Below are 20854 nucleotides of genomic sequence, written 5' to 3' on the forward strand. Positions count from 1 at the left end.
GAGTGGGATGAGAGGTGACCAGTCAGAGGAAGGTCTTTAAGCCTCTTGTACCCACCACCCCCACTCACTTAACTAGCTTAGTGTGTTCTCTGTGCTGGGTGTGAGAGTGTGTGTCCCTTTGTTTCTGTTGTGCGTGACTTGCTAGTTCAATGTGTATGGGTGAACAAGTGTTTAGATGAGAGTGCATGTGTCCTTTAATAGCTAGCTGGTCGGGGCTTGAAGCAAGCATCCCTCTGTGGACAACACCCTCTGAGCAGAGGAACAGAATAGGCAAAAGGCTGCCTTCAAAGTCCCAAATCAGCCCGGGAGTGAAGTTTGGTCACGAGGTCTCATAGGTTACTGGTCTTAGACTTGCATCTTCAGTAAAGTGCCCTGTTGGTCTTTGCTCTGAGACCTACCACATTAGTCACCTCTCATAGTCCCTGCCTTAAACCCTTTTAAGTGTTTGACCCCATTTTGAGCCCTGGAATCTCTGGGGGTTCTTTAACTCTTAAGGCTGTTGTTCTCCAAGTTTGTCGCTTTTGCCGGCTTCTCTTCCCATTCTCTCCTAAGAGCACAGTAGCGGCAGGGAAACAACCCTGACCGCAAGCTTGTTTCCATTACTTGGCTAAATTCTTATTTTTCAGCACCTCAGTTTCCACTTCTGTACAATGGCGGTAAAGATCTGAGTCACGTTTGCTGTGGTTAAAATGAGCTGTCCCCAACACGTTCACAGCCCCAGATCCTTTCTAGCTCAGAACGACTTAACTCTTTCTCCTCCACTATGATTTTCCTACAATCTCTGTAGCTGGCTCTGATCCTCAAATTGGCCAGACAGTCCTCTTGTGGTATTGATTTGGCTCTAGCTTCGACGACACGGCCCAGATAACTGTGCTTTTGAAAAGCCAAGGGTTAGTTCATGAGTTTGAACATTTCTTTCTGGAATCTCCTCCTCTACCTCCGCGGGAGCGCGCTGGACCTGCTGTGATGAGGCTTCGGAGCTTGTGCCAGGGCCGCGCAGAGCAGGACGCACAAATTGTATTTCAGCGCCGGGTCCTTCCGGGTTAATGAGCTGACACCATGATTAAAGCTGACCATTTGTAATGTGTCTCGACCCCGCCGCAGAGCCCTGAAGAGGTTAATGCGGTGACGGAGGCCGGCACCTGCCCCTCGCCAGCCTCCCGGGCCTGGGCGCGCAGCCTCCTGGCCCTCCGCTCCCTCCCCTGCCCCGTCCCGGCTGCGCCACCGACCCCTAATCAATTAGCCCATTAACGAGCCCTTTGAGGAGTTAAGTAGGGAGAGTTCTGCCACGGGCAGGGCCGCAGTCGGTAACTCAGTGAGGCTAATGATATTATAAGCGCTTTACTCAATAACCCGGGAGCGGTGCAGGCGAGGAACTGCACCGTCACGGTGCAGGCTGGACATTTGTGGGGACCGACTCTACAGTCTCTCTTCACTCTTGGATCTTCTGGCATGTGTCTAAGGAAGGGAACAGGGTTTCTGGGACCTTAAGGGTGCAGCCAGGTTTGGCTGGAAGCTTTGGGTCTCGTTCCTTTCCATAAAGCTTGTGTAGATAACTGTCGCCTCAAATCCCTTTGCTTGCTTTGTTGAGATGACTCTAGATCAGGTAACAGGTGCTCTAGGGATTAAACAAGCAAGAGTCAGGGCTTAGGGAGAGGCCACAAGAAGGAAGGAGAGAGTCAGGTTTTATAAAGCTGTACCTTGACCTCTGAAAGGAAAGCAACACTTCAAATAATTTTAGGATGGGGAAAACGAGGCGTGGAAAGTGTACATATCTTGCCCAAAGACACCCTACCTATATTTAACAGGATCCTGTCCAATTCTAAAAAGTCCCCATACCTACCTACTTCGTTTCCTTCCAGAAGCAGCGTAGCCATTTTGAGACCGCCAGTATTTACCAGCAAAATAAAGTAAATGAGTTTAGCTGCAGTGTGGGAAGGCGAGCTGTGTGGTATTCGGTCAAGGATTAGGAAATAACTATTCTGCACTCTGAGAGTTTATAGGTTTCTAGCTGACACATCATCACAACCAGAGAATGGGGGCAGGCGACACTAAGAAGTTTGCCAGGGGGCAGGGATGCTTCTACTGGGACCAGACTTGTTCAAGTTCACACAGTGCAAATGGCGTTTGCTGGAATGTGAGCCGGAACCTCGGGACATTTGGGGGCTACTCTGTTTCCAAAATCCTCTGCCCCCTTTAGTCAGCGGGGTCTTCAGGTCCAGAGCTGTAGAATTTCTTTGCTCCTGTGTCTCCCAGCGGAGAGCCACATACTGTCAATCCCCAACGCAGCGGGAGAAGACTCGTAGAGCGCTGTTAGTTCCCAAGAGGCTAGAAGGGGTTGAGGACTGGGGAGGGTGGCAGCAGCCTATGGTGTGCATCTTGGATGTGAGAGAGCCCCACCAGCTCGACCCCGGGCGCTGTTCTCGTTTCTGGAGAGGCAAGGCAAAGACCAGGAACACAGGCTGCAATCTAAGCTGCCTTCAGCCCCAGATGTTACGGGCTGGACAGAGCTGATGCGAGTGCGCGTCTAGGCTTGCTCCCGGAGCTTCCCGGTGCTGCGTGCTCGGCCCCAGCTTTTTAAAAAATTCCGGGGCCGCTCCGCGGCGCTGCGATTGGCCGCGGCCGGGTAACCTCTATGCAAATGAGGCCGCGCAGCCTCCGCGTCGCTGGAGACCGGTGGAGTTGTCAAACGAGGAAGGGACATTGGCACCGGGGCTGGGCGGGCTCACCCAGAGCCGGGCCGGCAGGGACCCGCGCACAGCGGTCCGGTGCCTGCGCGTCCTGGAGCAGAAGGGACGCCTCGCCAGCCTCGTAGCCCCCTCCCCTTGCTTTCCCTCCCGCCCCTCCCCCCGCCCGCCTGCCCGCACCACCTTCCACCCAGCCCCGCTCTAAAGGGAGTTCTTGGTTTCCTCCGATTTCTTATGAACCCAGGATGGGCAGCAAGGAAGATGTGGGGAAGGGATGTCCGGCGGCCGGTGGCGTCTCCAGCTTCACCATCCAGTCCATCCTGGGCGGGGGCCCCTCCGAGGCACCGCGGGAGCCCGCCGGGTGGCCAGCCAGGAAACGCAGCCTGTCTGTGTCCTCGGAGGAGGAGGAGCCGGAGGAAGGTTGGAAGGCTCCGGCTTGCTTCTGCCCAGATCCGCACGGCCCCAAGGAGCCAAGCCCTAAGCACCATACCCCCATCCCTTTCCCTTGCCTGGGTAAGGATCGCAGGTCGGGAGTCTGGCCCGAGTGAGCGTGAGCCGATGCGGTGTGTGATTGTCGGAGACGCGGAGCAGGGCATCCCCGGGTCACAGCCGGGCCGCTAGTGGTCCAGGCTAAGGGGAGGGGACTACGCACCCATGGTGCATTCTCGAAAAGGCCGGAAGGGCCGGCGCTGGGGAGAAGTAGAGGAATATTGGGGCGGTAAGGGGAAGACTGGGTAAGGGGAAGGAGGGTGAACCAGAGTGGGCCAGGAACTCTGCGGGCGGTACACAATGCTGGCCAAAATGGTTTCGCACGCCGGGTACTTTCTGTCCTGACTTAGTTCTGCAGGTCTGGTTTGGGTGTTCTGTCAGTCCTGCAGGCTCTATGTCTTTTCCCTCCTCTCGGCCTCTTCTCGAAGTGATTAGTACTCTAAAATGATTGACAGTGCTGAGTTTCAGAGAGGTAAAAGCTAACGGAGGACAGCCAAGGAGTTATGAATAAAATTAGCCCGACTCTCAAAGAAAACGGCCTGTAAAATGATGCTACCTTGTAGAGCTCAGTCCTCAAAGGCAAAAATCACCTTTAAAAAATGGTGTTAATGTCCCCATTCCAGACCCGGTACCACGTTTACTTTTATAAGAGTGGAAGGAGACCCTCCAGCTCGGATTATATGGAACCCTCTTCTGCTGCTTTGAAAGGCCGAGGCTCTGGACTTTGGGCGCTAGCAGGACGCAGTAGAAAAGGAAAGGGTTAGCAATAGGGGAATCAAGGATGCAGGCATCAGTCAACCTCCTTGTCCCCGGCAGAGCTGAGAGTCTTTAAGGCTCATCAACTCCATGGTCATTCTGTTTGTGCTCACTCTTCAGGTACCCCCAAGGGCAGCGGAGGCGCAGGGCCTGCGGCCTCGGAGCGCACGCCATTCCTTTCTCCTTCTCACCCGGACTTTAAGGAAGAGAAGGAGAGGCTTTTGCCGGCGGGCTCGCCTTCTCCGGGCCCGGAGCGGCCACGGGACGGCGGTGCGGAGCGCCAAACCGGAGCGGCCAAGAAGAAGACGCGCACCGTCTTCTCCCGCAGCCAAGTGTACCAGCTCGAGTCTACCTTCGACATGAAACGCTACCTGAGCAGCTCGGAGCGCGCTTGCCTCGCCTCCAGCCTGCAGCTCACCGAGACCCAGGTTAAGACTTGGTTCCAGAATCGCCGCAACAAGTGGAAGCGGCAGCTCTCAGCCGAGCTTGAGGCAGCCAACATGGCACACGCGTCGGCGCAGACTCTCGTGGGCATGCCGCTCGTGTTTCGGGACAGTTCGCTGCTGCGAGTGCCGGTGCCGCGCTCTCTGGCCTTCCCGGCTCCGCTTTATTACCCGAGCAGCAATCTCTCGGCCTTACCGCTCTACAACCTGTACAACAAGCTTGACTACTGACATGCTCGCCCGCCGGCTCCCGGGACGCCCCTGGTCGCCTGCAGCTGCCTGCATAGCCCGGCGCGGTCGGGATCCTTCGCAGAGCTCCGGAGCAGAGCGGCGCGTGTCCAGAAATATTAAGAAATACACCATGTGTATTCGTTATGTCTTATTTATGGCCTCTTTCCTACCTTTTGTTTTGTTTTGTTTTATTTTGTTTTGTTTTGTTTTGAGTATTTATCTGCATTCCTCACGCCAGAGCACCTGCTTTCTACACAAAACCAAACAACTCGCGTTTGAAACTATTTTGGAAGGGGAGGCTCTCGGGTGGTGGTGGGAAGTGGGGTTTTGATTAGGTCGGTTTTGACCAGTAGCAAGAAAAAAAAAAAAACATCAGAAAAACCACCAACAGAACCAGGCAGTCTTTCTCCCATATATACACCTGTATATAGAAAATGTGGTAGGACACAAGCTCAGCCGAGCCGAACCAACTAGGGCTTTGGTCGTTGAACTAATCACTTCTCTTTATTCCCTTCATCTTGAGGATGGGTAGGGGCAAAACGAGGAGAGTACAGATCTGTAAATATTTTTAAAGAGAAAAAAATAAAACGTTTTAAACATGGTTGCTAACTTTGGAGGGATGGATTGTCCCAGGAGACAGCGGCAGAGGAGTTTCTGGATTTTTTTTTTTTTTTTTGCCAGAGCATGCAGGATTCTGTCTCCTCCCTCAGCCCCCAAGGTTCTGCTCTCACCACGTGTGGGTGGGGCTGGGCTCAGAGGTTAAAGGTCGGGATATTGGGGCTGCCCAGGCAGCACGTGACTGGGGCTGCTTACAGGAACAGCACAGTTCCCACGACCCAGGTGTGCGGGTTGGGGTGCACTCGAGATGGAATCCAGATCCACAGCCCCGCGCAGCGAAAGACAAAGCCAGGAGCCTGGCTGCTGACCCGGTCGCCTCTGGGAATGAGCCAAGCAAGGAGGTGAACATCTCCCCGATACTGGGCTGTTTTGGGCTAGACGAAAGCTGGGCACGCCGCGAAAGGCCGGAGCTCTTGGCGTTCTTGGCGTCCTCCTGCGCGGAGTAAAACGTGGGGTGAGAGAAAGCGTCCGCTTGGGTTCCAGAGCCACAGGCGACTGGCTTGCAGCCCTCGCAGGGGTCTCCCGCTGGTGACACAGTTGCGAGAGTTCTGCGCAGAGCGGGAAGTGATGCCTAAGGGTCAGATTTCGTTGGAGGGATTCGTGGAGCAGATGACACGGGCGCTTCCCTAGTTTCTTTTTGTAGTTGTTAAATTTGCCCGTGAATGACAAAAAGGTCGGATCACTGGCTAACTTGCAGCAGCTGTTTCTGAATTGAGCACTGAGGATTGCAGTGCCCGGCTGCCTGCCTCCATGCAGGGTTAGGGAGGCTCTGCACCCGGAGAACTGCTTCGTCAGGATCATGCAAATCACAGCACTGTATTTTCTCTACGTTTTCATAGCATCCACCTGTTCCTTGTTAAATGTCAGAAATGGGCCTGGAGCTTGGAGGAGGCCTCAGGTAGAGTTATTAGGTCCAGCCCGCCTCCCCTCAGTGGTTGATCAGGGTGCAAAGAGCTAGGAGTCTGCAGCGCCAAGGCCCTATCTATTTCTTTCTTCAGAAGAAAACCTGGTGCCTGAGGGACCGGTCTCTTTGAGCCAAGGGGGCATCGAAATGACTTGCATTTTGTAGAAATTCACAGAATGTAAACGTTTACATGGCCCATATCATTCCGTGAAATATGCCTGGCAGAAGAGATTTGCTCTGATATTGCCTATTTTTTTCTTAACACATTATATTTTATAAAACCTGCAACTCCTCCTAGGTGACATTAGATGGATGCTACACAAGAATGCACCGGGCAATACTAGGTTGGTTTGCTTACATTTGTTTTATTTTAGCTGTGTTCACCTCAATAAGTATTTGTTGAGGTCTCAACATGTGCTAAGAACCTACACTAAATTTGGGGTGGTCCAAAGGAGAACACAAAGAGGCCTATCAGTTCTCTTCTTACTTATTAAATATGTGTTTTCAATTGCTCATTGGATATGTGTATTTTTCTGTCACCGTAGTTTTCACTCCAGATAACCTCTCTACATTCTTTCCCTGACAGCATTCTTTGAGTGTTCCACCCAGAAACAACCACATTACTTCAGAGGACTGTCTTGTAAAAAAACATACTCCGTTCGGATGCTTTTGATCTGCCTTTCAGCAGATTACAATTCGGTGATGGATTTAACAGTATTGGGTCATCATATTTGCTTCAGGATGGCTTTCTCCATAGGTAGTGACCTCCTCCTCCTGTCACTGTCGGCATTAACGACTTGAGTTTGCCCATAATATTTTAGGGAATGCCATTTCCCGCAGTTGTCATGTGGTATATATCTGACTCTCTTTACTCACCCAGACATTAGCTGTGGCAGGCGACTCACCACTGCAACAGGTAACTGAATATCACACACACACACACACACACACACACACACACATACTTACTTTACATTTGTGTTGTAAAATGGTCAAGACTCTGCTTGTGGCCAGATTTCCTATCTCAAGTCTAGCAATTCATTTGAATAATCAGCAAAATAGTCCATCTCTTTTCAGGCTCTAAACTTGATTTACAAGATTGACGTTTCTTAAAACTCAAATAGAGTTGGGCTGCAAGTGTGCGGCCAGAGGGGCCTGAATCATACACACATGGGATAATGAAATATGCTTAGATTTTATTAGCAGGTAATTTATGCTCAGAATCTGGAAACAGTAATAGAATTAAATAAACAACTGGGAAAGAGAACCAAATAAGTCAAGAGGTAAAATTATTTGGCTAAACTTAGAATGCAAAACAACTCAATGCATTAAAAAAAATTGAACTTGGCCATTGATTTGTTGAAAGAGAAGAGAGAGAAAGAACCACATACTAGAACTATTTGGAGAGGGAAGACAACCAGAATATTTTAGCCATAATAACCATCATCAGGACAAAAGACTGGTGTGTGTGTGTGTGTGTGTGTGTGTGTGTTATTGTCAGGAATCTTAAGTGCATTTAGTTCAGAGTCTGTGCACACATAAGATCTTTCTTTCTTTCTTTCTTTCTTTCTTTACTTTTATTTTTTTAGACAGGGTTTCTCTGTGTAGCCCTGGCTGTCCTGGAACTCACTCTGTAGACCAGGCTGGCCTCGAACTCAGAAATCCACCTGCCTCTGCATCCCAAGTGCTGGCTGCGCCACCACTGCCCGGCAAGATCATTTTTCTTTTCTTTTCTTTTCTTTTTTTTTAAAAATGTACCTTGAAAGTTAAGTAGTTTAAAACTAGAGACAACTTCCTACTTCATGCAACAATTTCAAAATAAAAGGGATTGTCTCAAAAAGATGGGACAGAGAAAAAGAAGTTGTATCCAAGGATTAATTAGAAACTCAGTAACATTTTGCATGTCAGTATGCTACTATGTTGTTTGTTAAGTACTGCTTTTCTCTCACAGAACCAAAACAACCTTTTGATTCTCATATTTTTTAGAGGATTCTAGAAACAGAAAGTGCAGCAAACTGAGCCTGCAACTTCCATGATAATGCAGAGGAAGGTGGGAGAGGGAGGACAGTCACAATGCTAGGTCCTATGATGAACATTCCTAAGAGATTCTGGCTGATCGTTAAAGATTGGAAATATTTGTGTCCTGCTCTGTTCACCCTTATGGGTGTGGTACTCTTCTAAAGCAAGGAGTAGTTTGACTGAGTGTGTATTCCCAGAGCTGCTTAAGAGGCCTGACATTCAGGTGCTTGAAAACTGTGGAGAGATGAAACGATAAAAATGAGATCACTAGAACTCAAGGGAAATGAGTCTCTAGTTCACAAATTGATAACCCAGCAAAATAAAAGCAAATAGTACCTTTGACTAGAAATTATTCTTCAGTATGACTAGTCTGGATTAAGTCCAGGGGTATGTGCACGGCTAGAAAGAAAATATTAATTTATATCTATAGTAGTTATCAACCAAAATGAAATTCTGTGTCTGAGAGATAGAGGAGAAGGATGTCACAAGAGCTAGATAAAATCTCTTTTCTGCCTTCTAGTCTGTGGATGTTCAGGCAAGCAGCTCCAGGGAGACTACAACTCCCAGCATGCAGCATACAATTGTGGGCGGGCGTGAACGCCTTCATGACCTGAGCATACTTGGGAGTTGTAGTTTTCCCTCCGCAGCTCCAGAGATGTAACCTCGGCGTGGAGGTACTAAGAGACCCGGTGAACGGGGGGGGGGGGGGAAACGCGGCTTCCCTTTGAGCCGGAACAGGATGACTGCGGAAAATGAGGCAAGCAGTAAATCAGACCAATCAGCTGCCGAGATCGAGCCGTTGGCGTTCAAAATCAGCCAATGATAGGCCTGCTCCGGAGCTTCCTCTCCGCCTTCTCCGCTTTGCCTGCGAGTGCTCGGAGGGAAGCGGATCGGTAGTGGCCGGTGCAGAAACGTTGCTTAGGCGGACAGGAGGTAGAGGTTCGGGCGAGGGCGGGCGGAGCGGGATCTGTGGCCCGTGGCCGGCGCATCGATGCACAGAGGGATCCGGTCGAGGTCCATTGTGTTTTATATGGGGATCTGCGGGCAAGGAAGGAGGCCAGGCCGGGTGGAGCTCGGCGGAAGCGGGATGGCGGCCGGCCTGGATCAAGGGGGACTCGCGCAGGCGCAGGCCGTGGCCGGCCTCTGTTGCTCCGGTTAGGAACTCAGACTTAGCGTTTTGTTCTACAGATGACCGGTTCGAACGAATTCAAGCTGAACCAGCCACCCGAGGATGGCATCTCCTCGGTTAAGTTCAGCCCCAACACATCCCAGTTCCTCCTGGTCTCCTCCTGGGATACGTCTGTGCGCCTCTACGATGTGCCCGCCAATTCCATGAGGCTCAAGTACCAGCACACTGGTGCTGTCCTGGACTGCGCCTTCTACGTAGGTGGATTCAGTTTCTGCTCCTGTCCCCTTAATACTGAGATGTCCTAGGCCTTGCCAGTAGCATCTCATACACGGTTCGAGAATTCTGATAGTTCATAACTACTCGGGAATTCTTCCCTTTAGCCTGGCATCAAGCCTACTACAATGGTTTGTGTTCTTATTTCTTCTCTCGTGGCAATTTCAATCTCCATTTGTAAATTCAGACTTGAGTAAACTTTCTGGACATAGATAATTGAAGTTAGCAGCAAGACTGATTTTTAGCTATCCTTTGAAAAGTAATGAATGTTGTCTAATTTAGCCTTAACTCCTGGTGTCCACCTTGTATTTGCTTCCTTGTGGAGATCACTAACTTGCATTTTTGTTTGCTTCTTAGTTTCTGTCACACTGGACATAACACTTGGCTGTAGAAATAGCAATGTTGAAAATGCTTGCTAAAGCTTTGTAACTTTGAATTGGCTCCAAATGTAAGAGTGGGGTGGGAGGATGTGGTGGCCACAACTTTAATCCCAGAGGCAGAGGCAGGAAGAGCTCTTGAGTTTTGAGGCCAACCAGGGCTACATAGTGTCTTCCAAAAAAAAAAAAAAAAAAGTAAGAAAGAAAAAAAATCAAACCCAAATTTTGCTTTGTAGGATCCAACGCATGCCTGGAGTGGTGGATTAGATCATCAACTGAAAATGCACGATTTGAACACTGATCAAGGTATTAATATAGCTACATTTTACCAGTTTTTCTTTACTAGTGTATTTGTGTAGAAATGCTTATTTAAGAAGAGTAGGTGTTTTCAGTACTTATGTGAAGGCGGAACACGGCTTTGATAATAGACTTTTAAAATTGGATTAAGTTACCACAAATGGAACCTGAATTTTGCAGTAAAGCCCCTTCTGAGCACTGTCTTTTTTTTTTTTTTTTTTAAGATTTATTTATTTAATTTATAAGAGTACACTATAGCTATCTTCAGACACATAACAAGAGAGCATTGGATCTCATTACAGATAGATGGTTGTGAGCCACCATGTGGTTGCTGGGAATTGAACTCAGGACCTCTGGAAGAGCAAACAGCCAGTGCTCTTAACTGCTGAGCCATCTCTCCAGCCCCTGAGCACTGTCTTAAGTGTCTAGTGGAAGCATCATTTAAGCATTTGACTGTCACTATTAGAAGTCTTAAGCAGCGGACTGGACTCAGGGTCCGGTTTGTCAGGATTTCTTTGGACAGTTTGATATTTTAGGTTGGTCTTTTCACAGGCTAAAAAAAAAAGTACATTTTAAAAATGGAGCACGGTAGCCCCGTCATATTTATCTTAGTGATGCCTTTGCGTTCTTAGCAGGAGAATGTATTTCAGTTGGCTGTGTAAAAACATTTCTTAAGAGGTTTATGATTTCACTGTGGCAGGATTTGGAATGGAACCCAAGACGTGCAAAGCGCTCTGAGCTTTGTTTGCCTGCCCTGTATTGGATGTAGGTATACTGGAAAGCGATGGTGGGGGTGTAGACATGTGGCTACCTAGAGGCCAGCTTGAGCAATCCGAGTGGACTGAGAAGCACATCTGAGCCAGGTGTGATGCTGCTCCTGGAATCCCAGCACTTGGGAAGGGGAGGCGGGCGGATAAGAAATTCAAGGCCAGCCTCGGCTATATAGATAGTTTGAGGCCAGCCTAGACTACTAAGACTCTGTTTCCAGGAGAAAAGGAATGATTTTTCATTGGAAGAGGCCTCTGTCCAAAAGTGACTTTGTGTGTTTAATATGCACATGCGAGGAGAGCACTCTGCCTGAGCTACATTCCTGATCCTGGTCCTGGTCCTCTTCCTTTTTTTTTGTCTGTCACATGGGCTTTGGCACACAGTAGATATTTAGTAGATGTTTACTGAATGAACAAATGAGATACTGTGAAAGTTGAAATTGACAGGAAGGAAATTATGTAGCAGAAATTGGACCCTACCATGAGAAGCAAGTGAGTTAATTGAAAGACTCCCCTCAGCCTTCAAATCCTGTAACCATTTCATACTAGCTTTGACTTAATGGGAAGACAAGTGCGGTCAGGGTGCAGGAAGCCAGAGATCTCCACTCTTAGCTCACTCGCCAAGTATTTCTGGAGCACCTACAGTGTACCAAGCATGCACTAGATACAACCAAAGGTACAGTGTTAATCAGTTTTCTTACAAAATCTAGGATCAAGTTAGCCATCCACCATCCTCACACAGTTCACTGTGCTGGTTTCCTGCTAGTGAATGACCAAACCTGGGCAGTGTGAGGTCACTTAGAGAGGACTGGCTAACGTTGTAGTCGTGGAGCGATTGCTCTGCATGCAGACATCTCTGTGGAGTGACCGAGATGAATTCATTTCAGCTGACAGCCCCATGGGTTCACTTGAGGTATCCTATGAGAGAGTAAAGCTAGCTGTGTTGTTTTTATCTTTTCTTTGCAATAGAAAATCTTGTTGGAACTCACGATGCCCCTATCAGATGTGTTGAATACTGTCCAGAAGTGAACGTGATGGTAACTGGAAGTTGGGATCAGACAGTTAAACTGTGGGACCCCAGAACTCCGTGTAATGCTGGGACTTTCTCCCAGCCGGAAAAGGTAGGGTTTTATCTGCACCAGGGGTGTGGTGGTTGGAGAGTGTGCTGTTGTTAAGAATTGGCAATGTGTTTGAGAAACCTAACTGTATAGAAATGCTTTAATGCGAAGGGAGTTAACTTTTACATTTTGGTCATCTTTTTCTGTCAGTTATTAAACTTGGGCCGGAGAGCAAGAGCTCGAATTCCTCTTCAGTCCATTGTTAGTGCTTCGGCTCTGAGAGGTAACTCACTACCTTTTCATAGAAGCCATTAACAGAGGCTTACTGTCTTAAGTTTGGTCTGACACCCCAAACCAGAAGATGGGGTGGAACATGACTCATTTTCAGATGTGACTTGAGGCTCCATTTGAATTGACAGTTGAGAATGAAAAGGGAATCATTTCAGCTTTAGAGAGAGAGCTGTGTTCTCTGACTGTTACTGCTGTGTGTGTATTTAAATGCTGACAGATGTAGTTTGAAGGCTTGTAGTAAATGGAGTTTTTAAACACCTTTGAATCTAAATTTCCTTTCCCACAGACAACACCATAGTTGGGTCTTACCTTTTGTCAGCCCAGCTTGACAGCCTCTACCTTTGAATTATAAAACCATTTATGTCTATGATGCCTGTGTGGTTTTTTATATATATATATTTTTAAGAATTTCATGCGTGAGTACGTTTTATTTACATCGTCCCCTTCTGACTTCCTCTGCTCACTCAGGTGCCTGGCCTCTCCCATAGGATTGTTTTATACACCGTGCACACATGTGAACACACACAATTTGGTGTTGTTGTTTATACATGTGTTTGTGGCTGACCACTCAGGATTGGATAACCTCCCAGGGGTCTTGTCCCTGGAGAAAACGGAATCTGCCTCCTGTGATTGGAGCTTTTAAAACCGATTTGGGTGTATTCTCACTTCTCAGTCTGTTCATAAACACAATTAGGCTGTGTCTTCCCCAGACTTTTATTGGGTAGTAGTTAATTTAAAAGATGGATTGTTTTAGCAGTTTCAAGTATTCTTCACTTGAGTCCATTCCCTAGTGTAAATACACTGGTGGGCCCTGCCAGCCGTCGTTACACACAGCAGTGAATCCAAAGAGCCATTCTTTTTTTTGTCCCGTCACAGTCGACTCTACTCCTGGCAAGACCTTTGTTCAGAATAAAATAATTGCATTGTTTCTAGTTTTGATTTATGGTTGTATGTAGCATGTTAAGAACTGTGATAAATTGCTGACAGACTATCATATAATGGACAGCCACACTGAAGCAAGCTGCTTACTGGTTCAGCGAAGTTCATTATGTCACTTTTTTTAATACTTTCTTTGATAAATGTATATACCCAGTCAGTAGTATGACAGTGGTTTCCCTTGATTTATGATCAGTGCGGATAGAAAGCAGTTTTAGAAGCTTGTGTGTCACCTGTACAGTAAAGATTTAAGGTAAAATTCTGGATGCAGTCGTGTCACTATAAATTGATCTTTTTCTGGTTTATTTTTTAAGTTTAGTACTTCATATATCTTAAATTAATTTTCTTTTTTCTTTGCCTTTTTGGAAGACGTTGACCTTCTAAATAAACATAAAGTATTCATATTTACATATGCAATCATTTCATATTTCAATTTTTACAATTATTTTTCCCTCAGTTGATTTAGTTGTTAAAATTTAAAGTCAAATTATAGTGGCTACTGTTTGCATGTTGTGACCTGGCCTGCTTTCTTTGGCTGGTGGTCTGAAGTTAACATACGGGTGATTATCAGCTATATGGCTTAGTTATTGAGGGTGAAAATGAAGCCTTACCATATCTTGGGTCCTCTACATAATAGCAATCCTGCCGAGTTGAAAGTGAACAGTAACATCAGTTGTAGACCTCAAGTCTAGATTTTTAAAGAATGACTCTCCTTAGGAAGACATTGTGTGCTTTTTCATGAATTAGCCCCCTCTGCCGTCTGCATAGCATCTTATTTGCAAGTAAGTCCACAAATTGCTTGCAGGAAATTTATGATTTCTTACAAAGGATTTTTTTTTTTTGTGGAAACTTAAATATTGCAGAAAAGATGTTATGAGTGGGAAAATGGATACTTTCAGGGAATAAAATGCTTTTTAGTTTTTAGTTTGTTCGTTTTTTTTTTTTTTTTCATTTCCCAAAATTGAGCTTCCTTTTGGAACGTGGAAGCTGACGTCAGAGCCTAAGCATGGCTTTGCTGTTTGCAAGCCAGCTCTCCTTGCCTTTCGTTTTGAGTTTGTGGCTTTGCAAGCCCTGAGACAGCCCGCTGGTGAGGGTCTCTTGATTCTTCCCGGGAAACAGCTGGGAAAGGCCAAGTGTTTGAGAGCTGCCAAATGAAATCTTTGAAAAGCTAGCCTGGTCATAGAAAAAAATTGAAAATGATTCTTTTACAAAAAGCCAGAAGCTCTCTGAAAGGAGTTTTGACTTTATTGGCCTGTTTCAAGTGGGTTTAATAACTTTTATCCTAAATGAAGCAAGACATTTTGGGGAAAATGTTCTAACTGAGAGCATTTCGTCACTAGAAGGTCTGCAAGCCTAGTTGAGGTATATTTTCTACTTAGCGAGGTTCTGGGGGTGCTGGTTTATCTGAGTCGCTTCACTAAGGTCTCAAGTTGACACCTGATCTGATTTTATTTTTATGGTTTCAGGATTAGATGGACTTTAGGAGCAAATGTCATTTTCAGGAAGTAGATGATGATGATCAAGTTTTGATGTTTCCTAAAAGGTCTACACCCTGTCAGTGTCTGGGGACAGGCTGATTGTGGGCACGGCGGGCCGCCGAGTGCTGGTGTGGGACTTGCGGAACATGGGCTATGTGCAGCAGCGGAGGGAGTCCAGCCTGAAGTACCAGACTCGCTGCATCCGAGCCTTCCCGAACAAGCAGGTACCCACCCCTCCTCGCTCCTCCCCACTCCTCCTCACTGTACCCCTCCTCACCCCACCCCTCCTCACCCCCACTTGCCTGGAATTTCAAAGTAGTGATGACTTTTAGGTCTGCTTTCTATAATCTTGTAAAGACAACTGTATTTGCTTTCTGTAATTTTTTAAAACTGTATGTGTTCTTTATACTCCTTTCAAGACAACTGTAAATTGTGGGAATAAGTTCCACATTTTAGGGAAGATGTTGGTGTTCCAGAGGTCAAGTGTTTCCAATAGGTCTTATTGCTGATTTTGGTATGGGATGTTTAATGGATATGCAGTTTCGGAGTTCAAACATACTTCAGTTTCCAATCAGAGCTCAAATTTGGGAATTGAGGTTTATGGAATTTGCTTTTTGTAGTATTAGCAGTTGTTTCTCTCATGTAACAACAGAGCTTTGATTTTCTTTTTCTTTTTAAAATCTTTTTAAAAATAGCAATATTTAGATCAGGCCATGTCTTATATGATATACTGAGTGAGTCTCCTTCTAGCATCTCTAAAGATTAGTAAGCCTGCTTTCATTAGCTGTCCTTCATGCTGTAAGGAGAGGTGAGCCCTGGTGGTGTACTCTTATACGCCTAGCACTTAGGAGTCTGAAGCAGGAAGACTTTGAGTTCAAGGCTATTGGAGGCTGTAAAGTGAGACACTGTCCCAAAACTTGCCAGGGCAGGTGGTTGTGAGGTAAGCTGCTGGGGATGGGGGCGGGGTTAAGAGGAAAAGTTCACTTAAGGCAGTAGATGATTTGGAATGAGGGCTGCCCTTTAGCTGCTGGGAATATGAAGGAGGGAGTCAGCGCTCAGTCCTTTGTCTCACTGTGAGCCTTGTGTGCTGATCCTGGAAGACATGGAGTTGTGCTTAATGAAACCGGCCGGTTTAGATGTGATTAAAACATGCTTGCATTACAAAAAATGGTTTTTGTATCTTTAGTTACCTTTTTCTATAGGTTTATCTTTGCTTTTATAATGTACAAATAATAAGTGGAAACACTCAGTGGGCAGAAATGCTTGCTGCCAGGCCTGATGCCCTGAGTTCTATCCCTGGGACCCATATGGTGGAAGGAGAGAACCAATTCCTTCAAGTAGTCTTCTAACCTACACTTGTACACACACACACATACACACACACACACACACACACACACAAATAATATGTTAAAAATGGATTTTACTGAATTCATTTTCTATAAGCAGTTTTGGGGAATAACTTTTTTAAAACATTTTGACCAAAATGTAAAGATATAAAAAGGCATAAATTTCATATTCGTTGCATTATCGTTTTAAAAACGTGTTGTTATTTGAAGAGAAGATGAAGCACTCTTGATGGTTCCCCACAGTCTGCCTTAGGCAAGCCTGATTCACTGTAGCAAAAGCAAGAGGTTGGCCAGCTGGACTGGAACTAGGTGAGGGGAGGCACACTGTTGAGAGGTAAGGACAGAGAGGAGGTTTTAGCTGACGGAACAGATTGGATTCCCCTTCGGAGACAGAGGATACTAAAATTTACAATTTTTTGTTTAGATCTGACAAAACAAGTCATTTTTGGTAGCAATGTGTTAGGTACAGATAGTGTGGAGCGAGCAATCAGGGGCGGCACCTTTCCTTACACAGCAGGTAAGGTGCCTTTAGCTACTGATGCTCTTAGCTATTTATAGAGGCATTGTGCCTGTCAGTACAGCCCAGGCCTTTTAAACCTGGCTGAACTTTCATTTCTGAAATAGTCGTCTTTATGGGTTGAATTGGGGACCTCATGTGCTCTCTGGAAGGCAGGTTGTGCCACTTTGGGCCTCTGCTCTCTTGGCAGGGTTATGTGTTGAGCTCCATCGAAGGCCGAGTGGCTGTGGAATACTTGGACCCGAGCCCTGAGGTGCAGAAGAAGAAGTACGCCTTCAAGTGCCACAGGCTAAAGGAGAACAACATTGAGCAGATTTACCCAGTCAACGCCATCTCCTTTCACAACATCCACAACACGTTTGCCACAGGTGAAGTGGGACACACAGGCCTGAGCTCAGTATTAAGACTGTGTACTGTTTATGCTCAGGCAGGATCCTGAGAGATTGTTGTTTGCTTGGACAGCGCGATGACTCCGATACAAAGCCATTTTAACTGTTTGCATCCTTTGCAGGTGGTTCGGATGGATTCGTCAATATTTGGGACCCATTTAACAAGAAGCGCCTGTGCCAGTTCCATCGGTACCCCACCAGCATCGCTTCCCTTGCCTTCAGTAATGACGGAACTACGCTTGCAATAGCATCGTCATATATGTATGAGATGGATGACACCGAGCATCCTGAAGATGGTATCTTCATTCGCCAAGTGACAGACGCAGAAACAAAGCCCAAGTGAGTAGGCTTCACCTGGATTGAAGCCTTTTCTTGCATTCAACCCAGGACTTATTAATTTTTCTAAATTCATGAATAGCATTGTTGATGCCTGCTCGATATTACAGCTGACTGTAGGGTTGGAGTTGATTTTATCTTGTTCTCCCAAGCTTTCAATATCCGCAGGTTGATAGACGTCTGATGGATGAAACTGTGCCCAGTTGTTTGTAGAGAAGAATGTCAAGCCCTCGTGCTCCTTGAATAGGCTCTATTATTTGAACCTGTGGACTTTACTACTACCTCATTGCTTTAAAATTAAGTTGAGGAATTCAAGAATAATTTAGTAAATTATATTTAAGATATTTAAACTGCCAAAAAATTCTTCCTTCTCCAGCCATTGTTTCTGTAATATTTACACAAGTGAATGGCCTCTGGGTCACACTGGAAACCCAGAGTAATATGGCCTCGCCTAGCATAGCAAATTTCCTTCCTTTTGACATGTTCAGGAGGTGTAGGTGTAGGCTCTGGGTTCTAAGGATTGTCTGCAAGGGCCCATCTCCATGTTTTGGCAGCAGCAGGACAAAGCCTTTTACCCAGTGGCCTCTCCTGGGCTGAGAATGCAGAGGCTTGGGCACAGATTGTACCGTGCAGTACCTACCCCATGTGACTTGTCCTGTCCTTACTCTGTTCTCAGGCCTTACAGGGAAATCCTGGGTGAATAGTTTCCGGATAAATAAAGATGTATGGGACTTCTGTAATTTTCTGAAGTCCCCTTGCTAAATTGGTTGGGCCTCTGTAGGATCAGAGCATTTAAACAAGGAGAAATGTGTGTGCTTTTACAATGTGTAGAGTCTTAGAATGTGGAGTCTGTTGGAAAAGCCTGCACTTGCATTTGATATATTTGGTAATTTTTGTCCTGGCCATTTTAATCTTTTTTTTTTTTTTTTTGAACTTGTTCTTGACAAGATTTCATGTTCGTAAATGCCATGTTGATGATGATGAAACAATTGGTTCTTCCCAGAGGTGGATTCATAACTATTAATAAAGAAACCAGGAAAATACTAATTTTGATTTAAAAAAAAAAAAAGAACCTGAAAATAATGAAAAAGAGGTTTTTATTTATTTATTTATTTATTTAAAATGAAAACTTAAGTGCACAAGCTGGTTTGATGCTTTGCTTACATTAAAGGTATTTGGGCAAATCAGACTTGAGAGCAGTGGCTGCACTTTTGAGAATCAGTTTTGACCTTGGGTTGTTTCTGCTGTGGAAATAAGTGATTGTAAATAGCAGTTCTATAAATCCCTTTGTGTTCTCTCTGTCCTTAAATGGTGGAGGAGAAGGCTCTGGGGCCACTGCTTTCGTTGCTGGTGATAGTTGGTAATGCGAAAGCTGCTTCAGACTGCCTCATGAGGAGGTTAATCTACAATTAAACAATATTTCCTCTCGGCTGTCCATTATTTTCTGAAGCAGATGGTTCATCATTTCCTGGGCTGCTAAACAAAGCGAGGTTAAGGTTAGACTCGCGGGAATCAGCTAGTTTTCAATCTTATTAGACTGCAGAAGGAAAACTAATAAGAAAAGCTCCTAACATCATCTTGTGACTGTAAACAATTATTTATTAGCAAACAATTGATCCCAGAAGGGCAAATTGTTTGAGTCAGTAATGAGCTGAGAAAAGACAGAGCGTATCTGTGCATTTGGGAAAGTCATTGTAACGTAATTGCAGTGCATTTAGACAGGCATCTATCTGGACCTGTTTCTATCTCTAAATGAATTTTTGGAAACATTAATGAGGTTTACATATTTCTCTGACATTTATATAGTTCTCATGCCCATTGCAGTTGCCCAGCCGCTGGTGATTAAAGGTTAAGAAGAAAAAATTATAGTGAGAATGAGATTCATTTAGATGTAATGTCTTGTAGCAGAACACGAACTTAGCTTGGCCTGTTTCAAGTAGTTCCAGTGTTTCTGTTGTCAGACTTGTTATTTTTAATGCGTAAATTTGTAAATCTCTGAAAAGGACATGGACCTTTATGAAGTTTATTTTACCCATAGTGTATTAAAAAAAAAAATTCTTTTGTTATGGAGAGAAGTCTTATTTTTATTTTGTAAGATTTTCAGTGAGAAATTAATGTGCTATCTACGTGTATCCTTGAACTGTGTTTTCTTCATTGCAGGTCCACGTAATCTGGGGAAAGCAGTTTCTCTGGAAAAGCTTTGCTTCCTACAAACACGCGCTTTCCCTGAGGCCTGCTTGCAGCCATTGGACACTTGGTCTAGTGTGTGGATTTCTATGTCTTCTGTCGTAACAGAATTGTCTCTGTGCCCTGTGATTGTTTTGGGTAGGGACGCTTTGTATCCTTGTACAGTAGTCTTGACGATTCTCCTCCCCTACGCCATTTTTGTTTGTGTTTGCTATCTAAAACTGTTATATTTTTCTGTTGTCTAATAAATCAGAGATTTGGAACTTTTAAAAGTTGGGTGTTTGTAAACATTTTGGTAGTGTCATTTATTGCATAACAAGGCTTTTCTTAGGCAAAGTACTCTTTGTCATTAGAGGTGTCATTTGACTGAATGTACCATGCCTTATTTATTATATCTGCTCTTGTACCAGGGGGTCAGCCCTGGGTAAAGGAATCCACTTGACTTCTTTCAGCCAGTTTTTGCTCCTGTTTCTTTGGAGGCTCAGTGAGGCCTGGGAGCCAGCTCTGCAGCTTCTCAAGATGGGCACTGACCGGCAGCATCTGCGTGGCTGCTAGCAGTGCCAGTGTGGGTAGGGCTCATGCTTCCGTGGGCTGACGATACCATCCTCTGTAGACAGAGCCAAAGGGCAGGCCCCTCTGGACTTAGCCATCAGCTGCTATGTCACTGAAGCCCTCCGGACGATAAATGGTGTACCAGCCAGGAGCTACTGGTGGGATTGGTCTTGTGGTGTAGTCGTATGCTTTTTAAAGTCATAACCACGTGAGCATAAATTTCAAACATTGTATAACTTAAAAAGAGAATGGGCCTTGTTAAAGGTGACCAAATTAAAGCCGTGTTATGGACTTGTGTTTGAAGTGGTATAGAGAGCTGCTGATGGTTCCGTTTGGCTGTCCCTCTGTCCCTAAATGTGTCTCCTACCCCTTGTGTGCCACCTGTGCAGCTCACCCTCTCAATTTGCCTGTTTATTAAAGTTACCTTTGCTGCCAGTTTTCCAGGTGTGTTACCTTGGTATTCTCTTTTTTTTCCCTTTTGAGGTTTCTTTATTTTATTTTATGTGTTTGGGTGCTTTGTACACCAACAGTGTGCACAGACAAAGCCAGAAGAGGGCATCAAATCCCCTGAAACTGGAGCTAGAGACCCACGTAGGTGCTGGGAATTGAATTCTGGGTCCTATGGAAGAGCAGCTAGTGATCCTAACCTCTCAGCCATCTCTCCAATCCAACAGTGACATTTTAATGGCTTGTCTTAACCATATTATAAATGTTTCATCACTCTGCTGACTGCTTCTACTTTCAGTGTCTTTTGGCTGAATGTTACATATC

The 20854-nt window shown here is 45.7% G+C and overlaps 2 protein-coding genes across 5 annotated transcripts in view; both read left to right on the forward strand.

The window, feature by feature from the left end:
• Window positions 1–6640, forward strand: part of Hmx2 (H6 homeobox 2) — a 9258-nt gene extending 2618 nt beyond the window's left edge. The window contains exons 2-3 of one of the 2 annotated variants that reach the window (NM_001368360.1): window positions 2932–3200; window positions 4053–6640. In NM_001368360.1, coding sequence (NP_001355289.1) covers window positions 2933–3200; window positions 4053–4606 — 822 coding nt within the window. In that variant the 5' untranslated portion in view covers window position 2932 and the 3' untranslated portion in view covers window positions 4607–6640. Of the gene's footprint in view, window positions 1–2918; window positions 3201–4052 lie in introns of those variants that run through there. The other variant, NM_145998.4, reaches the window with a different exon arrangement.
• Window positions 6641–8992: 2352 nt separating this feature from the next.
• Window positions 8993–20521, forward strand: Bub3 (BUB3 mitotic checkpoint protein). Of its 3 annotated transcripts, XM_006507271.4 has the most exons (9): window positions 8993–9080; window positions 9336–9530; window positions 10163–10232; window positions 10924–10988; window positions 11960–12111; window positions 14819–14977; window positions 16810–16987; window positions 17131–17347; window positions 19505–20521. In XM_006507271.4, exons 5-9 carry the CDS (start codon window positions 12025–12027, stop codon window positions 19512–19514), a joined length of 651 nt encoding a protein of 216 aa, XP_006507334.1. In that variant the 5' UTR covers window positions 8993–9080; window positions 9336–9530; window positions 10163–10232; window positions 10924–10988; window positions 11960–12024; the 3' UTR covers window positions 19515–20521. The 3 variants fall into 3 exon arrangements, with proteins under 3 accessions (XP_006507334.1, NP_033904.2, NP_001304279.1); NM_009774.4 differs by lacking the exon at window positions 10924–10988 and having other exon boundaries at window positions 8996–9080; window positions 19505–20518; NM_001317350.1 differs by lacking the exons at window positions 8993–9080; window positions 10924–10988 and adding an exon at window positions 9120–9161 and having other exon boundaries at window positions 19505–20518.
• Window positions 20522–20854: the final 333 nt, after the last annotated feature.

This window comes from Mus musculus, chromosome 7, assembly GCF_000001635.26.
Source record: "Mus musculus strain C57BL/6J chromosome 7, GRCm38.p6 C57BL/6J".
Lineage (NCBI taxonomy): Eukaryota > Metazoa > Chordata > Mammalia > Rodentia > Muridae > Mus > Mus musculus.

Coding starts and splice junctions, on each gene's coding strand:
- Bub3 (NM_009774.4), top strand. CDS start 9,336: ATGACCGGTTCGAACGAATTCAAGCTGAACCAGCCACCCGAGGATGGC. Junction 12,112..14,818: donor CTTTCTCCCAGCCGGAAAAG/GTAGGGTTTTAT, acceptor GTTTCCTAAAAG/GTCTACACCCTGTCAGTGTC. Junction 16,988..17,130: donor CCACAACACGTTTGCCACAG/GTGAAGTGGGAC, acceptor CATCCTTTGCAG/GTGGTTCGGATGGATTCGTC.